This window comes from Thamnophis elegans, chromosome 1 (assembly GCF_009769535.1).
Source record: "Thamnophis elegans isolate rThaEle1 chromosome 1, rThaEle1.pri, whole genome shotgun sequence".
NCBI lineage: Eukaryota > Metazoa > Chordata > Lepidosauria > Squamata > Colubridae > Thamnophis > Thamnophis elegans.
The window spans coordinates 78,290,033-78,312,743 of NC_045541.1; the positions used below are offsets into that span (position 1 = coordinate 78,290,033).

At 39.6% G+C, this 22,711-nt stretch overlaps 1 protein-coding gene across 1 annotated transcript in view; it reads left to right on the forward strand.

Moving 5' to 3' along the window:
- The window catches only part of MUC5AC (mucin 5AC, oligomeric mucus/gel-forming), an 81,500-nt gene that overhangs the window by 36,291 nt on the left and 22,498 nt on the right, over positions 1 to 22,711 (forward strand). The window contains 22 exon segments of the mRNA XM_032212770.1: positions 547 to 637; positions 640 to 785; positions 2,986 to 3,142; positions 4,011 to 4,123; positions 4,219 to 4,243; positions 4,630 to 4,694; positions 4,697 to 4,779; positions 6,327 to 6,373; positions 6,476 to 6,684; positions 7,211 to 7,235; positions 8,037 to 8,050; positions 8,053 to 8,085; positions 8,087 to 8,273; positions 8,276 to 8,323; positions 8,326 to 8,443; positions 9,459 to 10,201; positions 10,204 to 10,691; positions 12,950 to 14,843; positions 14,845 to 16,029; positions 16,845 to 17,056; positions 20,578 to 20,749; positions 20,902 to 21,152. Coding sequence (XP_032068661.1) covers positions 547 to 637; positions 640 to 785; positions 2,986 to 3,142; positions 4,011 to 4,123; positions 4,219 to 4,243; positions 4,630 to 4,694; positions 4,697 to 4,779; positions 6,327 to 6,373; positions 6,476 to 6,684; positions 7,211 to 7,235; positions 8,037 to 8,050; positions 8,053 to 8,085; positions 8,087 to 8,273; positions 8,276 to 8,323; positions 8,326 to 8,443; positions 9,459 to 10,201; positions 10,204 to 10,691; positions 12,950 to 14,843; positions 14,845 to 16,029; positions 16,845 to 17,056; positions 20,578 to 20,749; positions 20,902 to 21,152 — 6,306 coding nt within the window.

The window sequence follows — 22,711 nt, forward strand, 5'->3', positions numbered from 1 at the left end:
GAAAATGTAATTTCATATTTTGGATTTCTTTCATTTTGAGCAATACGATATTCCACTGGGGGGGGGAACTGTATATTTCATGTGACAATTGTCATAGAGTAAAATACATAGGAATAGATTAGGTAATAGTTTGAGGAACTCAAATAGCTTTGGAAGAAATACATTCTTAGAAGGACAACCATGTTATGCTTTTGAGGAAAAAAAATTCAATTCCTAAAACTAATTTTGAAATAAATTGGGGTTAGGTAGAGATAGGCATGGCTATTTCGTTGCTATGCAACACAATGCTGTTTCAGTGTAATTAAAAATGTATTGGTTTCATAGATCCTTAATCATTTCGTAAATGCAGATTAAACATTCCTGGACTTGGGGTTTGTCTTTAACATATACAGCTTTGAGTACATGAGTTCAAACTATGTGTGAGAAATATATTAAAGGTCTCCGAGTAATGCATATTCTTCAGCATTAAAATGGCTAGAACTCTAAAGCTAGAACCATCTATGCCCAGCTTTCAATTTGTTTTGTTTTGTATTTTTCTCTGTGCAGGGTGAGGTCTGTGGCCTTTGTGGAAACTATGATGGCAATGACATCAATGATTTCACCACCAGGAGCCAGTCAATAGTAGGAGATGTCCTGGAATTGGTAACAGCTGGAAAGTTTCTCCCTCTTGTCCAGATGCCTCAAGCACCAGGGATCCATGTTCTGCAAATCCCTATAGGAGTTCCTGGGCACAGAGGCAGTGTAGCATCATTAACAGCAAGACCTTTGATCTCTGCCATTCTCAGGTATGAACAGATCCATTTCAGAAGACTATATAGATCATTTGAACAAACTTTATGCAATACAGGTAATCCTTGACTTACAATGGTTTTTGTTCAGTGACCAAAGTTACAATATCACTGCAAAAAAATGACTTATGACCAGTTTTCACACTTACAACCACTGCAGCATCCCCATGGTCACATCATCATATTGGGCGCTTGGCAACTAGCATGTATTTTTGACAGTTGCCCTGTCCCAGGATCATGTGATCATTTGTGATCTTCCCAGCTTGCTTCTGACAAGCAAAATCAATGGGGGAAGCCGGATTCACTGTAAAGGCTGCATGATTCACTTAACAACTGCAGTGATTCTGTTAACAACTATGGCAAGAAAGATCATAAAATGAGATAAAACTCACTTAACAACTATCTTGCTTAGCAACAGAAATGTTAGACTCAGTTGTGTTCCTAAGAAGATGTAGCTGTATATTAACAAGATTATATGCATGTGATTGCTGAGATGAAGATATAAGAGCCACAAACCAAGCAACTGAAAAGAGATGCTATCATTCCAGCATTCCAAAGATTAAAAAAATAAATAAAAATGTTTCAGTTTTGTAATTCTCAGAGGATTCCTTTGTAACTGGAAAGTCCTTTTATTACCAACTCTGTCCTCTCAGACACTTTTATTCTTTGGCAAACCTGACATGGTAATCAGATGGGGCATTAAATATGGTTGCTAATAGATCTTGGTGGTATAATATGAAGTGGATTTGACACATATTGCTTTCAGAACCTTTTAGCAGTCTTTAAGCTATCCACAAGTATGTCTACATTCCTTTTTAATTAGTTTTAAGTGACATCTGACCAAAGTATCTGGGAATATTAATAACTGAAACACATTACTGGCTGCTCTATAATATGAAGAGTTAATGATGGATCTAATCAATACATAATCTTGCTCTAAACCTAGGCTAAATCCCATATACGTATGTATGTATTTAGTGTCACAACCCCTGGTATGCCCAAATATGGGAGGAAGCCTAGTGTTTCCTTTCTCTGACTATCGGCTCGTCACAAGAGACCATCCAGACAGAAACCCAATATTTTACTGTTGCCTTTGTTACATTTGTGTTGTATTTGTGCTGATAAATAAATAAAGGGAGACTAGTATAGATCTATTTCAAGCTATTTAGCTCTCATCAGTTAGCCATACCCTTACAGGGATTCGAACCTGGGCTGTATTAATATTAGGCAGATGTGTTAACCACTAAGCCACAAGGTTCTCCTCCTTTATCAGCTCCTTTATCACCTATTTCCCTGGCTCAGCTGATAAAGGAGGAGAACCTTGTGACTTAATGGTTAACACATCTGCCTAATATGTAATACAGCCCAGGTTCGAATCCCAGTAAGGGTATGGCTAACTGATGAGAGCTAAATAGCTTGAAATAGATCTATACTAATCTCCCTTTATTTATTTATCAGCACAAATACAACATTATATATACATATATACATATACATATACATATATACATATATACATATACATATATACATTATACATATATACATATATACATATACATATATACATATACATATATACATATATACATATATACATATATACATATACATATATACTACATACATAATCATACATACATACTACATATTCATATAACCTAACCTTTAATCCTTTTATGACTAAGTAGCAATACTTTAATTATTGGTGGGCTACTAAGAATACTATCTCCATTTTTGCAATGTGTCCATTGCCTTGATCACTGCAACCATTTAAATCAATAATGAAGTCAATTATTTCTACAAGAGAAATCAAAAGCAGATCCCACTGTGGTTCGGCTTTGTATCTTTGATAGCAACATGTCCAATGATTGTTGGATCTGAATTGTTCCTGAATAGATTTAGAGAATATCTTTTTGTTTCATTGCAAATTGCATCCTGATTCATTGCTAATGACAGATCACATCTACCAGTTGCATCCCAAAACTATTGCTTTCATAACTACAACAAATTGCTTTGTCCGTTCAGTTGTTACTGCAACAAATGGAATAGTGATCAATACGGTCAGGTCTCCAGAAGGATTGGTTGGAAATAAAGAATGGCAAATATAAGAATGCTTTATTATGCCCCATGCTTTATCAAACTCACCTACCTGAACTAATGAACACACTGAATTATGTTCATTATTTCCTACTAGGTTGAACCAACTAAATATTATGAAGCATGTGTATCTGATGCCTGTGCTTGTGACACTGGAGGAGACTGTGAATGCTTCTGTACAGCCGTAGCTGCATATGCACAGGCATGTCAGGAGGCTGGTGTATGCATCTCTTGGAGAACTCCATCTATCTGTCGTGAGTATCCTTCCCAGGAATGTTGAAGGTGGGAATAAGGTGCAGACAATATTTTCAATTGTTAATTTCTCAGGACCACAGCAAATGGGATTTTTAATACTAAAAAATCATCATCATTGGACTTAGGTGGAGTCTTCTGAATGCACGCAAATGCTGTAAGAGCTTAATGTATTACCTCTCAGGGCTGATGGTTACATGTAGTATTTCACATCATTACTGCAAGCTCAGCCCAACTCAGAAAATGGAAATGAGATATCTCTATGACGATCACTGGCAATGCATTCATATTTGCATATGTGATTTTGTGGAAGGAGTCCCTGAGTCCCTAAATATTTCAAATTACTTTAAGTTCAGATTGAGATTTATTGAACCATGGTGTCACTACGTGGCTAGAATGGCTATGATCAGATGTATCCTTAAATTAACAAAGCCTTGCTAGATTGCTATGGAAGATATACCTACGTCATATGAATAAGGTGACATGAGAACAGAAAATGCAAAAGAACATTTGGAAACAGAATAATAATTCCTGAACAAGTTGTAATTGTTCCGGGTATAATTGAATTGAATTGAATTTTCCCTGTCCCCACTATTAGATTCAAGAACTTTCAGTCTAAGGTCCTGTTGCTGTCCATGGGACAATGAGTTCAGTGAGAACTTGATATCTCATGAGATTTAAGGAATTTCCAAACAATCCATATGAAACAATAGATGTCCTCTCAGTATTAGGTTCAAGGGAAATTATTCCAAGATAAGTTATTTTATGATGTTATCAAGTAATAAAATGTAATAAATCATATCAAGAATATTAAAAGGGATATCTCTTGTAAAACAAACACATTTCACTTGAACTGCTTTTTCCTTTCAGCTTTATTCTGTGATTACTACAATAAACACGGAGAGTGTGAATGGCATTATCAACCTTGTGGTTCTTCTTGCATGAAGACCTGTAGGAATCCACACAATTGTTCACTTGAATTATGACTTGGAAGGTACAGTATTTATGCATCTTGTCTTTGATTTGCAACAATCATTAAAAACTGAAATTGCATCAATTCTTCTAATAACTATAATAGGAACTATTCAAGACTTGCTTAAGAAGTAAGGATATATTTTTCCAATAACTTTTATTTTCAATTCTCAATTATTCAACTTTAATGTATGGATGCATGCAGTTTTGCACATGCTAGCAAATGAAAGATAATACCAGATAATTGGTTTGAACCAAACAGTTTGTTTGAACTGAAAAAGAAGCTGTTATTTTTCTGAAAAGAAATAAGAAAAAAGCCCACTCTTATCTGATCTGCCTGCATAACATTTATTTTTTAAGCCTAACTTTGAAAAAAATGTTTGGAACTCTTTGCTCTTCTTTCTGAAGCTTTGAAGATGAGATTTTGTTAAAATCACTCACGCATCTCTATTTTATTGCCTACTTTGCTCATTTTGTCCGGTGAAAAGCTTACATTAAGTTATCTTTCTTACTGTAGGATGCTATCCAAAATGTCCAGATGATAAACCCTATTTTAATGAAGATGAGATGGACTGTGTCTCCTTGATAAGTGTGGCTGCTTTGATGATAAGGGAAACTATTATAAACCAGGAGAAAAATTGCCTTCAGAAAAGAGCTGTCAATCATGGTAAGACTTCTGCTTAAAATGCCAGGATTGTGAAGTTATTATTTATTCCTCAAATTTATACAGCCACCCATCTCATCAAAGGTGACTCTGGGTGATACACAACAATGGATAAAGCAAGAAGTGTAAAAATAGCAAGTACAAATATTAAAAAAACCAGGGCAATAAATATTCTAAATCCCCAAAATACAACTGTAAGTAAAGGAAGAATAAAAAATGACTTCCTTAACAGTAGTCACTTAGACAAATCTGTTTTGTTTTGTGGCAACCCAGGCTAGTCACATGATCAAGTCCTGAGGGCCTCTCAGAACATCAAAGGGGTGGGGCCAATGTAATGGGGAGGGGAACAATACTCATTAATCAAGTGCCACAGTAGAGAAGGCACATTTCCTGGGGCTCACCAAGTGTAGCCCTAGCTGATAGTATCTGCAGTATCCCTTCTCTGCAAGATCTGATGGGTTGGGCTAATGTAAATGGAGAGAGGCAGTCTTTCTGATAGCCTCATCCTGTGCCATGAAGGGCTTTAAAGGTTAAAACCAGCATCTTGCATTGGACCTGAGAGCAAACTGGCAACCACAGCAGCTCACAGAACAGAGGTGCAGTGTGTGTTCTTTTGACAGTACACATAAATGCTCATACCATTGTGTTTTGTACCAATTGAAGCTTCCAAATAAGTTAAAGATCTGGCAGAGGCCAAATACCATTATGTTTCATAAAACCGGAGCAAGAATCAGCAGGCAACATTCTGGAATACACGTCTCAGGATCAATTTCTTGAAAAATGCCATATTGTTAATCAGGGGTGGGTTCCGGATTCTTTTACTGCTGGTTCGCTGAGGGATGCATTTCAGGTGCGTGCGCATTTTGTGTGCACGTGCATGCGCAGAACTAAAAAAATTGTTCTGTGCATGTGCAGAGGGAAAAAACAAGATAGAACCAGTTCGGGCATATGGACAGCTAAATTACTACCTATTCAGCCAAACCAGTCTGAACCGGGAAGAACTCACCTCTGCTGTTAATACACTCTACTCGGTAGTCATCTCATCCCAGGGTAGACTAAGAGTTGCTCAAATCATTTCAATGAATAATGATCTTATTCTTTTTTTTTTTTGCACACTCCATTGTTTTGCTCCACTTAGACCACAGGATCTTCTGAACCCATTCTCTACCCCCAATTCTTGTGAGAAGAGTCATTTTCAAACAAAATAATTCATAAAGCTTAATTTTATTAGAGGGAAAACAATTATTAAAGGGAAATATTTATAAATAAATAATTTATTATTCCCTTAATTTTATTGAAGGGAAAAATAAGAATTCTCCATAGAAAATGGTCAACCTGTTTATAAATTCTGAATTGACAGGAAGCTTTTTTCTTTTTCCAGAAATTTTATCTGGACATTTCCATACAATGAATGGATCTTCTTGTAATAAAGTATTAGTTTCTGCATGATTCTATTCCGATTATGCATAAACTACATTTGTTTTAACCTGTTGTGCTTTTTTAAATGGTGAGCAGCCTTCTAACAAATGCGCTCATTTGTTTCCTTACAGTTATTGTTCAATAGACAGTGAAGAGGACTGCAGATATGATGAAAATGGTAAGCAGACTGTGTCGATTTGATGTGGGCTGTGATTATTTGGATCAGCCATTGTGAGAATTGAAACAACTTCAATAATCAATTGCTTTTTTTAAATGACAGAATGCTACTGTATCTATGAAGGAAAGATAAGCAAACCTGGAGAGATCATTTACAATACAACTGATGGCATTGGAGGGTGCATCACTGCAATTTGCAGTCAAAATGGCACAATTGAGAGGAATATCTTTCCGTGTTCCACAACCCCTACCAGTATTCCTACTTCTACTGTCTTTGTATTTAACACCACTTCCACAGAAGTACTACTTCAGGTACAAATTCTAACAACTCTGAGGACTTATCTTTTTCCTTAGTAAATGAAATGAAACAAAATGATTGTTAGTCTATGATTATAAAAAAAATTAATACATTTTAGTGTGCGCAGAAATGTCTCCACACAAGCATAAGCAAAACGGTAGCGCTGGGATTTGAAACCCGCCTCTGCTATAAACAACTTGCCAATTTTGCTACTGAAAATAGGTTGTTGTATGGAGAAAAAAGATTAAGTTGTAGATTCAATTTGCTACCCCACATTTCCACATTATAGCAACCTAGAAGGAAATCATGGGAAAATAAACCATTTGGCCTATTGCCATGGTACCATATGAAACATTTTAACTAATAGGACTCTGAATCCCTAAATGTAATAAAAAAAGAATGTCCACTTTGTCTAAACTAAGTTGAGATGACTTATTCTGCTGCTGCTGCTGAAGCAATGCAATGCCACATGTTTTAAAATAAATGTTTTAATTGCACTCTGTGCATATTCTTCTCTTCAATGTAATAACTATGTAAAAGTGCATCTGCTTAGCAGGTGCTGAGGGTAATGTGCAATTAAAATATCAATTAAGTTATCACAAAACCAAGGAATGTACTTCACTTATTTCTTCTCAGACACCATGCTAATAATTATTGCTCCTCATGCCATTAGCAGCAGGAAATCAATGATCTTGAGTAGAATGTCCTGGGAAGGAAGCCAATTAAACTTCCTGTAATTGTTTGCCATCAAAAAAGTTTGATGAAGATCATTGTTTCCTTAGGTGAGAGTCTTAAAGAGGAATTCTTTTAGGAAGAGGAAGAAGGAGGAAACTATATGTGTGACCACTGACCCTATTACCACATTTACCTCAAAAAACTGTTCTGGGGCATAGTTGTTTCAGGGTATTTTGCATGCTCACAATTATTAGACAATATTGTGTTTTATTATTTATTTTGGTTGTCAAGAATGTATGAGAAAACAAGTATAAGTATGAGTAAACATAGGCACCCTGGTGCACTTATACACACCCCTTTACAAACCTCTTAGGAATGGGGTGAGGTCCACGGTAGACAGTTTGAGGTTGAAGCTGTGAGAGTTTGAGGATGTAACAATAGAGTTGGGTAATGCATTCCAGGCATTGACCATTCTGTTGCTGAAGTCGTATTTTCTGCAATCAAGTTGGAGCAGTTACTTGAGTTTGTAGCTATTGGTTGAAGCTGAAGTAGTCGTTGACAGCTAGGATGTTATAGCAGACAATTTTGTGTACTAAGCGTAGGTCAGATTGTAGGCAGCCATAGTTCTAGGTTGTTCTAGGTTGTTCTAGGTAGATGAAACATATTCATTATCCTTCTAATATCTTTGCAGTGCCCATGACTACATCGTCTGTGTTCAGGAAGTGTGTAATTGGTCCACCGTGGTATGATGGGATGCAGCCTGGCTCGGGAAACAACGATGGAGATTTTGAAACTTTTGACAATCTAAGGGTCAAAGGCTACCAAGTCTGCAAAAGTCCAAAAGCTGTTGAATGTAGAGCAGAGAAATTCCCCAATACTCCATTAACTACACTGGGCCAGAAGGTAGAATGCAACAGAACACTTGGATTAATTGTAATAATATGGACCAGCATCCAGAAATGTGCCACAATTATCAAATCAAATTCTATGCTGTACCTTTGTACCATGTGGCAATTATACTAAACCCTCCATACCTGCAACTACCACTTCAGTTCAAACAACTACAGTACCAACTACAGCAAGTACCACTGCTTCACAGTACAATTAAAGGAACCACTAGCATCTTAACAACAACCCCAAAAAGCACTTTTTATCTACAAGCACTACAATCCCGTCTACAATGGAAACTGGATCTTCAACAACAAATGATGACAAAAACAACTTGCACGCCTATCTGCAAATGGACAGAATGGTATGATGTGCATATTCCTACACTGGATAATGAAGGAGATTTTGAAACATATGACATTATTAGAGCCACAGGAAAAGATCTCTGTGAAACCCAGAACATATAGAATGCAGAGCTGAGAAATTCCCTAATAAAACTATTGATGAAATTGGCCAAAAGGTCCTGTGCAACGTATCCTTTGGATTTGTTTGCAGAAATGAAGATCAGTTGGGAATGCTACAGATATGTCTCAACTATCAAATTAAAGTTTATTGCTGCAACAACTACTGCTTGACCACTCCTACAGAACCTTCAACCAGAGTCACAACACCTCAGACAACCTCTACAATCTTTACTACAACTTCAGGAAAAACAAGTCCAAATATAACAACACCACAACTGACATCTACATCAGTTCCGGAGACACCTACAATGACATTACCTCCTGCCACTACTAATATATAACCAGTCTTTCTATTTTCTACTACAAACTTTCAACGGCAACTACTGCTATGCAACCAAGTTCCACTGCAGCTCCTCTAACTACAACACTGCTTCCAACAAAAGGTACACAGTCAACAACATTTGAAACAACAAGAGTAACCACCACAACACCTATCACTACATCACTGAAAACAACAAAAATACCTACATCAATACTAACAACTACAAAACAACCAGTTCCAAAGACAACAGAAAGACCCATTATTACACAACATCGTACAACAAGGCTGCCATCTAGCACCTCAGATTGTGAAAACAACATCAATCCCAACAACTGCCACGTCAACAGTGAAAACCACCACCAGCAGTACCACCAAAGAAACAACTCCCACCATAACAACAGTTATTTCTCCCACTACTCCCATAGTAACTACGACTTCTTTGCCCACCACTACCCAGTTTACCCACACCAACAACAACTCTCACTACAACCACTCCACCAAAGACCACATGTGCGCCTGTCACCTGCCAATGGTCAGAATGGTTTGATTCTGACTTTCCCGTTCCTGGACCCGAAGGAGGAGACCTTGAAACTTACAGCAATATCCGAGCTGCGGGAGGGAAATTCTGTGAAAAGCCTAAATAAAAATGCCAAGCTGAAAACCACCAAGACCTAACCATTGAACAAGTTGGTCAAGTTGTAAAGTGTGATGTCACAGTTGGATTTACATGCTACAATAGGGACCAAACTGGAAAATATCAACTATGCCTTAATTATAGGGTAAGCGTGCTTTGTTGTGAAGAAAACCCCGAATGCAAAACAACACCCGTACCACCCACCTCAACAGTGATAACCACCACCAGCAGTACCACCAAAGAAACAACTCCCACCATAACAACTGTTATTTCTCCCACTACTCCCATAGTAACTACGACTTCTTTGCCCACCACTACCCAGTTTCCCACACCAACAACAACTCTCACTACAACCACTCCACCAAAGACCACATGTGCGCCTGTCACCTGCCAATGGTCAGAATGGTTTGATTCTGACTTTCCCGTTCCTGGACCCGAAGGAGGAGACCTTGAAACTTACAGCAATATCCGAGCTGCGGGAGGGAAATTCTGTGAAAAGCCTATAAATATAAAATGCCAAGCTGAAAACCACCAAGACCTAACCATTGAACAATAGGTCAAGTCGTAAAGTGTGATGTCACAGATGGATTTACATGCTACAATAGGGACCAAACTGGAAAATATCAACTATGCCTTAATTATAGGGTAAGCGTGCTTTGTTGTGAAGAAAACCCCGAATGCAAAACAACACCCGTACCACCCACCTCAACAGTGATAACCACCACCAGCAGTACCACCAAAGAAACAACTCCCACCATAACTGTTATTTCTCCCACTACTCCCATTGTAACTACGACTGCTTTGCCCACCACTACCCAGTTACCCACACCAACAACAACTCTCACTACAACCACTCCACCAAAGACCACATGTGCACCTGTCACCTGCCAATGGTCAGAATGGTTTGATTCTGACTTTCCCGTTCCTGGACCCGAAGGAGGAGACCTTGAAACTTACAGCAATATCCGAGCTGCGGGAGGGAAATTCTGTGAAAAGCCTATAAATATAAAATGCCAAGCTGAAAACCACCAAGACCTAACCAATTGAACAATAGGTTCAAGTCGTAAAGTGTGATGTCACAGATGGATTTACATGCTACAATAGGGACCAACTGGAAAATATCAACTATGGCTTAATTATAGGGTAAGCGTGCTTTGTTGTGAAGAAAACCCCGAATGCAAAACAACACCCGTACACCCACCTCAACATTGATAACCACCACCAGCAGTACCACCAAAGAAACACTCCCACCATAACAACTGTATTTCTCCCACTACTCCCATGTAACTACGACTGCTTTGCCCACCACTACCCAGTTACCCACACCAACAACAACTCTCACTACAACACTCCACCAAAGACCACATGTGCGCCTGTCACCTGCCAATGGTCAGAATGGTTTGATTCTGACTTTCCCGTTCCTGGACCGAAGGAGGAGATCTTGAAACTTACAGCAATATCCGAGCTGCGGGAGGGAAATTCTGTGAAAAGCCTATAAATATAAAATGCCAAGCTGAAAAACCACCAAGACCTAACCATTGAACAAATAGGTCAAGTCGGTAAGTGTGATGTCACAGATGGTATTACATGCTACAATAGGGACCAAACTGGAAAATATCAACTATGCCTTAATTATAGGGTAAGCGTGCTTTGTTGTGAAGAAACCCCGAATGCAAACAACACCCGTACCACCCACCTCAACAGTGATAACCACCACCAGCAGTACGACCAAAGAAACAACTCCCACCGTAACACTGTTATTCTCCACTACTCGCATAGTAACTACGACTGCTTGCCCACCACTACCAGTTACCCACACCAACAACACTCTCACTACAACCACTCACCAAAGACCACATGTGCGCCTGTCACCTGCCAATGGTCAGAATGGTTTTGATTCGACTTTCCCGTTCCTGGACCGAAGGAGGAGACCTTGAAACTTACAGCAATATCCGAGCTGCGGGAGGGAAATTCCTGTGAAAAGCCTATAAATATAAAATGCCAAGCTGAAAACCACCAAGACCTAACCATTGAACAATTGGTCAAGTCGTAAAGTGTGATGTCACAGATGGATTACATGCTACAATAGGGAACCAAACTGGAAAATATCAACTATGCCTTAATTATAGGGTAAGCGTGCTTTGTTGTAAAGAAAACCCGAATGCATAACAACAACCATACCACCCACCTCAAACAGTGATAACCACCACCAGCAGTACCACCAAAGAAACAACTCCCACCCATAACAACAGTTATTTCTCCCACTACTCCTCATAGTAACTACGACTTCTTTGCCCACCACTACCCAGTTACCCACACCAACAACAACTCTCACTACAACCACTCCACCAAAGACCACATGTGCGCCTGTCACCTGCCAATGGTCAGAATGGTGTGATTCTGACTTTCCCGTTCCTGGACCCGAAGGAGGAGACCTTGAAACTTTACAGCAATATCCGAGCTGCGGGAGGGAAATTCTGTGAAAAGCCTATAAATATAAAATGCCAAGCTGAAAACCACCAAGACCTAACCATGAACAAGTTGGTCAAGTCGTAAAGTGTGATGTCACAGTTGGATTTACATGCTACAATAGGGACCAAACTGGAAAATATCAACTATGCCTTAATTATAGGGTAGCGTGCTTTGTTGTAAAGAAAACCCGAATGCATAACAACAACCATACCACCCACCTCAACAGTGATAACCACCACCAGCAGTACCACCAAAGAAACAACTCCCACCATAACAACAGTTATTTCTCCCCATACTCCCATAGTAACTACGACTTCTTTGCCCACCACTACCCAGTTACCCACACCAACAACAACTCTCACTACAACCACTCCACCAAAGACCACATGTGCGCCTGTCACCTGCCAATGGTCAGAATGGTTTGATTCTGACTTTCCCGTTCCTGGACCCGAAGGAGGAGATCTTGAAACTTACAGCAATATCCGAGCTGCGGGAGGGAAATTTCTGTGAAAAGCCTATAAATATAAAATGCCAAGCTGAAAACCACCAAGACCTAACCATTGAACAAGTTGGTCAAGTCGTAAAGTGTGATGTCACAGTTGATTTACATGCTACAATAGGGACCAAACTGGAAAATATCAACTATGCCTTAATTATAGGGTAAGCGTGCTTTGTTGTAAAGAAAACCCCGAATGCATAACAACAACCATACCACCCACCTCAACAGTGATAACCACCACCAGCAGTACCACCAAAGAAACAACTCCCACCATAACAACAGGTATTTCTCCCACTACCTCCCATAGTAACTACGACTTCTTTGCCCACCACTACCCAGTTACCCACACCAACAACAACTCTCAATACAACCACTCCACCAAAGACCACATGTGCGCCTGTCAACTGCCAATGGTCAGAATGGTTTGATTCTGACTTTCCTGTTCCTGGACCCGAAGGAGGAGATCTTGAAACTTACAGCAATATCCGAGCTGCGGGAGGGAAATTCTGTGAAAGCCTATAATATAAAATGCCAAGCTGAAAACCACCAAGACCTAACCATTGAACAAATAGGTCAAGTCGTAAAGTGTGATGTCACAGATGGATTTACATGCTACAATAGGGACCAAACTGGAAAATATCAACTATGCCTTAATTATAGGGTAAGCGTGCTTTGTTGTGAAGAAAACCCCGAATGCAAAACAACACCCGTACCACCCACCTCAACAGTGATAACCACCACCAGCAGTACGACCAAAGAAACAACTCCCACCGTAACAACTGTTATTTCTCCCACTACTCCCATTGTAACTACGACTGCTTTGCCCACCACTACCCAGTTACCCACACCAACAACAACTCTCACTACAACCACTCCACCAAAGACCACATGTGCGCCTGTCACCTGCCAATGGTCAGAATGGTTTGATTCTGACTTTCCCGTTCCTGGACCCGAAGGAGGAGACCTTGAAACTTACAGCAATATCCGAGCTGCGGGAGGGAAATTCTGTGAAAAGCCTATAAATATAAAATGCCAAGCTGAAAACCACCAAGACCTAACCATTGAACAAGTTGGTCAAGTCGTAAAGTGTGATGTCACAGATGGATTTACATGCTACAATAGGGACCAAACTGGAAAATATCAACTATGCCTTAATTATAGGGTAAGCGTGCTTTGTTGTGAAGAAAACCCCGAATGCAAAACAACACCCGTACCACCCACCTCAACAGTGATAACCACCACCAGCAGTACCACCAAAGAAACAACTCCCACCATAACAACTGTTATTTCTCCCACTACTCCCATAGTAACTACGACTTCTTTGCCCACCACTACCCAGTTTCCCACACCAACAACAACTCTCACTACAACCACTCCACCAAAGACCACATGTGCGCCTGTCACCTGCCAATGGTCAGAATGGTTTGATTCTGACTTTCCCGTTCCTGGACCCGAAGGAGGAGACCTTGAAACTTACAGCAATATCCGAGCTGCGGGAGGGAAATTCTGTGAAAAGCCTATAAATATAAAATGCCAAGCTGAAAACCACCAAGACCTAACCATTGAACAAATAGGTCAAGTCGTAAAGTGTGATGTCACAGATGGATTTACATGCTACAATAGGGACCAAACTGGAAAATATCAACTATGTCTTAATTATAGGGTAAGCGTGCTTTGTTGTGAAGAAAACCCCGAATGCAAAACAACACCCGTACCACCCACCTCAACAGTGATAACCACCACCAGCAGTACCACCAAAGAAACAACTCCCACCATAACAACTGTTATTTCTCCCACTACTCCCATTGTAACTACGACTGCTTTGCCCACCACTACCCAGTTACCCACACCAACAACAACTCTCACTACAACCACTCCACCAAAGACCACATGTGCGCCTGTCACCTGCCAATGGTCAGAATGGTTTGATTCTGACTTTCCCGTTCCTGGACCCGAAGGAGGAGACCTTGAAACTTACAGCAATATCCGAGCTGCGGGAGGGAAATTCTGTGAAAAGCCTATAAATATAAAATGCCAAGCTGAAAACCACCAAGACCTAACCATTGAACAAGTTGGTCAAGTCGTAAAGTGTGATGTCACAGATGGATTTACATGCTACAATAGGGACCAAACTGGAAAATATCAACTATGCCTTAATTATAGGGTAAGCGTGCTTTGTTGTGAAGAAAACCCCGAATGCAAAACAACACCCGTACCACCCACCCTCAACAGTGATAACCACCACCAGCAGTACCACCAAAGAAACAACTCCCACCATAACAACAGTTATTTCTCCCACTACTCCCATAGTAACTACGACTGCTTTGCCCACCACTACCCAGTTACCCACACCAACAACAACTCTCACTACAACCACTCCACCAAAGACCACATGTGCGCCTGTCACCTGCCAATGGTCAGAATGGTTTGATTCTGACTTTCCCGTTCCTGGACCCGAAGGAGGAGATCTTGAAACTTACAGCAATATCCGAGCTGCGGGAGGGAAATTCTGTGAAAAGCCTATAAATATAAAATGCCAAGCGGAAAACCACCAAGACCTAACCATTGAACAAGTTGGTCAAGTCGTAAAGTGTGATGTCACAGTTGGATTTACATGCTACAATAGGGACCAAACTGGAAAATATCAACTATGCCTTAATTATAGGGTAAGCGTGCTTTGTTGTGAAGAAAACCCCGAATGCAAAACAACACCCGTACCACCCACCTCAACAGTGATAACCACCACCAGCAGTACCACCAAAGAAACAACTCCCACCGTAACAACTGTTATTTCTCCCACTACTCCCATAGTAACTACGACTGCTTTGCCCACCACTACCCAGTTGCCCACACCAACAACAACTCTCACTACAACCACTCCACCAAAGACCACATGTGCGCCTGTCACCTGCCAATGGTCAGAATGGTTTGATTCTGACTTTCCCGTTCCTGGACCCGAAGGAGGAGACCTTGAAACTTACAGCAATATCCGAGCTGCGGGAGGGAAATTCTGTGAAAAGCCTATAAATATAAAATGCCAAGCGGAAAACCACCAAGACCTAACCATTGAACAAGTTGGTCAAGTCGTAAAGTGTGATGTCACAGTTGGATTTACATGCTACAATAGGGACCAAACTGGAAAATATCAACTATGCCTTAATTATAGGGTAAGCGTGCTTTGTTGTGAAGAAAACCCCGAATGCATAACAACAACCATACCACCCACCTCCACTTCCAGCTCAACCCCCCCAGTTTCAACCACAACGGCCTTTGGAACAATGACACAGAAATTGATAACCACAACCATACCTCAACCCACTTCAAGTATTACATCTTCAACCACCACCGTAGGCAGCAGCACAAGTCATTGCTTTTGCCAAATTGGGGAAAATATTTATATGCCTGGTAAGTGTTTATTTCAATAACTGTTATTTTTTTGCCAGCCAATTTTTGAATTTTATGTATTTTTGCTTATTCAATTTTATAGCTACCCATCTTGGGAAATTGCTCTGCATAGCTTACAATTCAGAAATGTTATTACACTAAAAATACTAAGAACAATTTAATAAAATACTAATGGCATCCAAATTAAATACACATAGTAGCAATTAAATCATCATCTTTTAACAACCCCATAATCCCATGTTGGGTAGAGTCTGCGCAACTGTATGAAGGTTGCAGAGTGGCTTAATTTTCAGATGCCCTTCCTGTCACCTATCCAGAGCTTTGTTCAGCAAATATTCTCATTTTGCCCACCGAGAGAAATATCTGCCTCTACCTAGGATTGAACTCACAGCCTTCTGATTGTGAGGCACGAGCTCTACGTCTAGGCCAGTGCACCACTTGCATAATAGTAATTAAATGACCTGTTATTAATACAGTGACAAAACTGGGACTTTGACACATTTAGCACCAAGGTACTGGAAGAAAGACAGGTTTTTAGGGTCTTGCAAAAGGCTAACAGAGTTGGGCCCATTTCAATATATGGAGGGAGGATGTTCCATGCAGTAGAACAGTGATCACTGTGGGAAAAGCTCCTTTTTGGGGCCTTCACCAACCAATACCCTTTGGCTGACAGGATCTGCAGTATACCTATTCTGCGTTTCTCCTTATGATTCATGTGGCAGACTTTTCTCTATCATTGTGTTTGTTATGTATGCACTTATTTGATAGCTTTCTCAAATCCTACTGAAATGTTGTTGTTTCTCCCCCCCCCCCAGGTGAAATTATTTATAAGCAAACCGACAGCGATGGCTGCCTTTATTTCGCCATTTGTGGTAGCACATGTTCCGTTGAAAGATATAAAGGGCCATGTCTATCAACTACACCCAAACCCACCTCAACTCCCACAATTGTCTCCACCACTCCTACTACCAGTACTGCTGGTACTACTCCACCACCAGGCTGTCCTGATGCTGTTCCACCCCGAGAGGTAATGGTGTTTTTTTTTGTTTTTTTGTAATCTGTGATAATCATGTTTTCAGTGTGATGTGTTTTCCGTAGATATGTTGGATATTTTTGGCTAGGGAAGGAGAAGTTAACCTTTCTCTATTCCAAATGTGACTATTGGAGTTTTAGGTTGCACATGGCACTAACTCGATTTGGAATCCCAGAATCCCTCTTTTCCTTCATACATCTCCAGCCTTCAGACTCACAGTGCTATAAAGGCAAGGCTTTATGAGCAATTAGGTGAAACAAGCATGAACTGATTCAAATTACAATTTCCGAACAGAAAGCAAGTGATAGCTCATTTTTTAAAAAGTTGCCTGGAACAGCTTTTGTGTGTTTATTACATTTGAGAACTACCTATCTCCCTCACAGTACAGCACTTTGCTGATACTAAGGAATCTTGTACAGCAAAATATATTTTATTCAAATATAGTTGTTTGCAAATATATGTTTCATGAAAATAACAGGCAGAATATACATATATACATATAAGTGGAAGTAAAGTGAATTGGGATGAAGGTGAAGAAATAGGATACTGACTCAAAATGTGCTTAGCATTTGTCTTTTTCCCCTTTTTTCTCTCCAATTCTTCCCCCACCACCACCACCATAGAATTATCTGTTCAGTTATGCTTTAATGTAGCAATATAATTGGAAGAATGGTTAAAGACACCTCTACACAATGAAGTAAATCTTTTCAAAATGACAACAGGGACAGTCATGGAATTTAGCTTTTTATCATGAAGACATCGAGTATATTACCCCTAGGAAATATGTTTTTTAAACCAAACGAAGGAGAATTAAAGGATACCCAAAACTCCCTGGATAGCTTTTACCAAATACCATTCATGATGCACCATATAAAACATTTTAAAGAGACTTAAAGGGATAGACTCATAGAATTGGAACAGAACATGTTGAGGTCATCTATTTCAATTGCCTGCTTAGTGTGAGATCCATTAGAGTGAATCTGACAGCTGATCATCCAATCTGTAATTGAAAACTTCCCGAGAAGGTCAAGAGAACCTCTTCTGCTTGGTGACACAGGGAGGAAAGCAAGAAGTTTCTCTTGATGTCTCCTGAACATTCTTGTAGTTTACCCATTAATTTAAAATGGCCCTGCCCTCTAGAGCAGGGGTCTCCAAACTTGGCAACTTTAAGACTTGTGGACTTCAACTTCCAGAAGACTTCAACTACCAGAAGACTTTAACTACCAGCTTTGCTGGCTGAGGAAGTCTGGAAGTTGAAGTCCACAAGTTACTTAAAGTTGCCAAGGTTGGAGACCCCTGCTCTGGAGCAATAGGAAATGAATTCACTCCCTTTTCTTTATGCCATCTCTTCAGATACATAGTCTCCTGCCGCATGTCACTTTTAATCTCTATTAAACCTGCCCTATCTTTTAGACATCTTATTGGGTTTGGTTTCCAGAGCCTTCACTATCTGAAGTCACTCAAATTTGTCATATCACGTTTAAACTGAAGTGCCAAAACTGGACAGAGTACCAAGTGATGTCTGACCAGGGCACAGTGGACAGCACAATAACTTTCCTTGATCTAGGACTGCTAGTTGTTTTCTGCTATATTACAACAGAAAAGCAAGGGGCATGGCTCTCTGAAACAATAGCTATCCAGGGGCAAAGACTTGCTCTGAAGCCTTTATTCTCAAAACAAAGAACTAACCAGCCTTGAAGGTCACCCTGATTTGATATGCAATGCCTTATCCTAAGGAAAGAGCCAATGTGAGAGAATGAGGGCATTAAGGAGTGACATCATCTGGGCAATATTGCTAACCAAACATTTTATTTGGTGCTATAAAAACTAGTGTAAATCAAGGAACAAAGGAAATTTATGCTTGATATCTGGATAGTTTCGCAATTAAGTGCTTTTTTTACTGACCACTTAAAGGCCATTCAGAGTTACAATAGCACTGAAAAGGAGACGTATGTCTGATCCTCAGAGTTGCAATTATTACAGTCATGTGATTGCAATGTGGATACTTGGCAACTGGTATAGTGATGGGGTTCAATTAGGCTTGCATATTATATATCTTATTTTAAAAACCATTTTGATTCAAGATTGACTTGGCACAATACACAGAATTGTATTTTACAGGCAATAACTTTTAATTAGTATTTATTACTTCATTTTTTTAAAAAAAATCCTGGCACTAGCTCCCCCTTTTCTAGGGTGATGGTGGTGGGGTGCAAAGAATGTATGCTTACTTGGAGGGAAAGAGATCAGGACGGAGCTTAGCTAGAACATTGAAAAAGTAGTGTAGATGGACATCATCTGGGATTTTTAATCTATTTTTTCCTCCTATCTATCCATCCTTTTGATATGGGATCATCTTAAAACCAGGTTTGTCCTCTTTTGGGGTTTACTTTACCCAGTGAGCTTGGTTCCTACTTCATGTTTATCAACCTGATCAGGAGATAGGAATGTTAAAAAATGTGGACTTTGGATGCTGAGGTAAAACTTCACAAATGTCAAATTCCAGGCATTCCACTTAAGTCAGAAAGGTTATGCAACTCAGAGAAATACAAATGATGCTTTGAACTGATGCAGAATTGAAGTTTAATGGGAAGTAGGATATTATAAATTAACCTCCTATATCATGTCAAGTTATCTCTATCTGGTAGTTACTTAAACAGAATGTCATCAGATGGGCAAATGTTTCTCCAAGATGTGTCTCCTTGCTAAAAAGCTTGTTTAAAGAAGGAAAGGAAGGATCGTGACATCAAGATTTTTCTGAATTAAATTATAAAATATAGGGATCTGTTCTGACCCCCTCCTCCATCCTGTAACAAATGCCGAGACAAGCTTAACTGGAATTTCATAGCACTTTAATTAACAGGAAACATAAACTTCGGTAGCTGAAAGCCCAAGCATAAACAAACAGATAAGAACCTTGGCAGCAACTCAGACTTCGACATAGACAGATAATAGCTTCTCCAGCGTTATGAATGAAGTTGAATCCTGCAAATCAGACTCCTGCCCAAGTCCCTCCTTAAATACAATCTTGAGAGGAGCCTAATTACAACCAGCTGAGTCCAATTATCTTTTGTAACTGCATACTGTTTTCTCGGTCCATCTGCCCGGCGTTGCCTGGCATCCAGGACCACCTCCCTTGTCTCCTCATCACTACTCCAAGGCTTGACGTCATGAGCACCCTCCCTTCGGCTCTCACTGCTGCTCCATGCCTCAGATGCCTCCTGGTGGCCAACCAGCCTCTCTGCGCCCTGCTCAGAGTCGGAACCCTGTCCAGGGTCCTCCACCTCTTCCAGAGCCGACTCATAAGGCCCCTCGCTGTCGGAGTCTGTTTGCATCTCCAACGGCTCCTGCTGGGCCACAACAGGGACCAAAAGTCAAATCTCAGTTAGACAGAGGAAAAATGTTGTCTTCCCTCCTTATTACTCATGAAACATAATTTAATGTATGAAATATATGAATATGCACACAGAGCTTTATTGGGTCAAACTATAAACTATTTTTTTTACTATTCCCAGGAGGGTGAGACATGGATAGAAAATTGCACCAAAGCAACTTGTTTAGGAAACAACAATATTATGATAAGCAAAGTGGAGTGTCCACCAGTACAGAATATTGTTTGTGAAAATGGCTACCTACCAGTAAAGATTCTCTCACAGGATGGATGTTGTTATCACTATGAATGTGAATGTAAGTGCAAATGTTATTTCTGAATGGCTTTATGGTAATGATGAATTTTAATCCACTTTTGATAATATATGAGTTATTTCGTTGATATTAATCTCGAGGTACAATATTTTTTAAGATCCTAATTGTCACCTTTTTTTTCTTTTATTTATCAGGTATTTGTAGTGGCTGGGGTGATCCTCACTTTATCACATTTGATGGAGTCTACTACACTTTCTTGGACAATTGTACTTATGTATTGGTGCAGGAAATTATACCAAAATATAACAACTTTAAAATCCTTCTTGATAATTACTACTGTGACACAGAAGATCAACTTTCCTGTCACCAGTCTATTATTATATACTACAAATCTTCAGTCATTGTGTTAACTCGCCAACAGTTTAATGGGATAGACATTAACAAGGTAAAATTTGAAAGTGAGATCCAGTGCCATTCACATGCAGAACAATAACCTCCACTCATTCCTCAAACTTCTTTGATTCTCTAGAACAACAACCCCCCCCCCATCTGTGTCAGGTATTGCAGTGGGGTGAGAACTTCTCCTGTGAAAATGAAAATCTTCCCACATTTTAGCCACGATTAGCCCCATGTAAAATGTTTCAATTCAAATGTACAATGTTTAGGATGCAACCCTAGTCTTGCTTATTCAGAAATATATTTTTTTCTGAATAAGGAAGTGCAGTACAGGTAGTCCTCAACTTACAATAGTTCATTTAGTGACTGTGCAAAGTTACAATAGCACTGATAAAAGTGCCTTACGACTGTTTCTCAGTTATGACCTTTGCAGTATGCCCATGATCACATGATCAAAATTCAGAGCTTGGCAACTGATTCATATTTATGACCTTTGCTGTGTCCCAAGGTCATGTGATCACCTTTTGTGAACTTCTGATGAGCAAAGTCAATGGGTGAGCCAAATTTATTTAACAGACAGGTTACAAATTATCAACTGCAATGATTCACTTAACAACTGAAGCAAGAAAGATTGTAAAATGGAGCAAAACTCACTTAGCAAATGTCCCATTTAAAAACAGAAATTTGGGGCACAATTGTGGTCATAGTGGAGGACTACCTATATTCTCATGTATTAATGCCTAGAAGATAGTGAGATTTGTTTAAACTTTTAGCCATCAATTAATGAAGTTAAAGGTACAGTATGTTTATCTAACGATCTGAGCAGAAAGAGAAGGGATAGAAAAGCTACTTTTCATCCGTAATGGAGATCACTATAAATTGAAAACAATTTATAGAACAGTGAAGAATCTAATATGGTTACTTTTTTGAATCATGAAAGAAGATATAGTAGTAGTAGTAGTAGTAGTAGTAGTAGTAGTAGTAGTAGTAGTAGCAGCAGCAGCAGCAGCAGCTGTGGTAGTAGTGGTGATAGTAGTAGTAGTAGTAGTAGGAGGAGGAGGAGGAGGAGGAGGAGGAGGAGGAGGAAGAGGAGGAGGAGGAGGAGGAGGAGGAGGAGGAGGAAGAGTAGGAGGAGGAGGAAGACACCCCAGCATTTCAGACTTTATGTAATGGTTGAAACATACCATGTTTACATAAATGGATTCATCTTAAGTCTAAATAACAATCTCAGAAACATAGCAGAGAGGTAAAAGAAAGAATTGATATTTCTTAAATGGAATGTCTAATTATTGGTTTTATTAAGAAATATAGCCATGCAAAGTTAGTTTTGCATAAAAGAGCACAAAGCATTCTTATACATAATAATCATGATATATTATAAAAATATGAGAATTATGTACTACTTATTTGGTTTGGTCTGATTTGCTTAGAGATACAAAGATACAAAAAAATTAAGGCCAATCAGAGTCTTAAAGCAGGTTCAGGTTTACAGTGATCCCTGGGGAAAAAAGAGGAAAAAGCACCTCTTAGTATGTCATAAGCGTGACTAGATCTATGTGGCCTTTCCTAGCAGATGTATGTCTTATATCCAGGGGTGGGCTGCTAGGG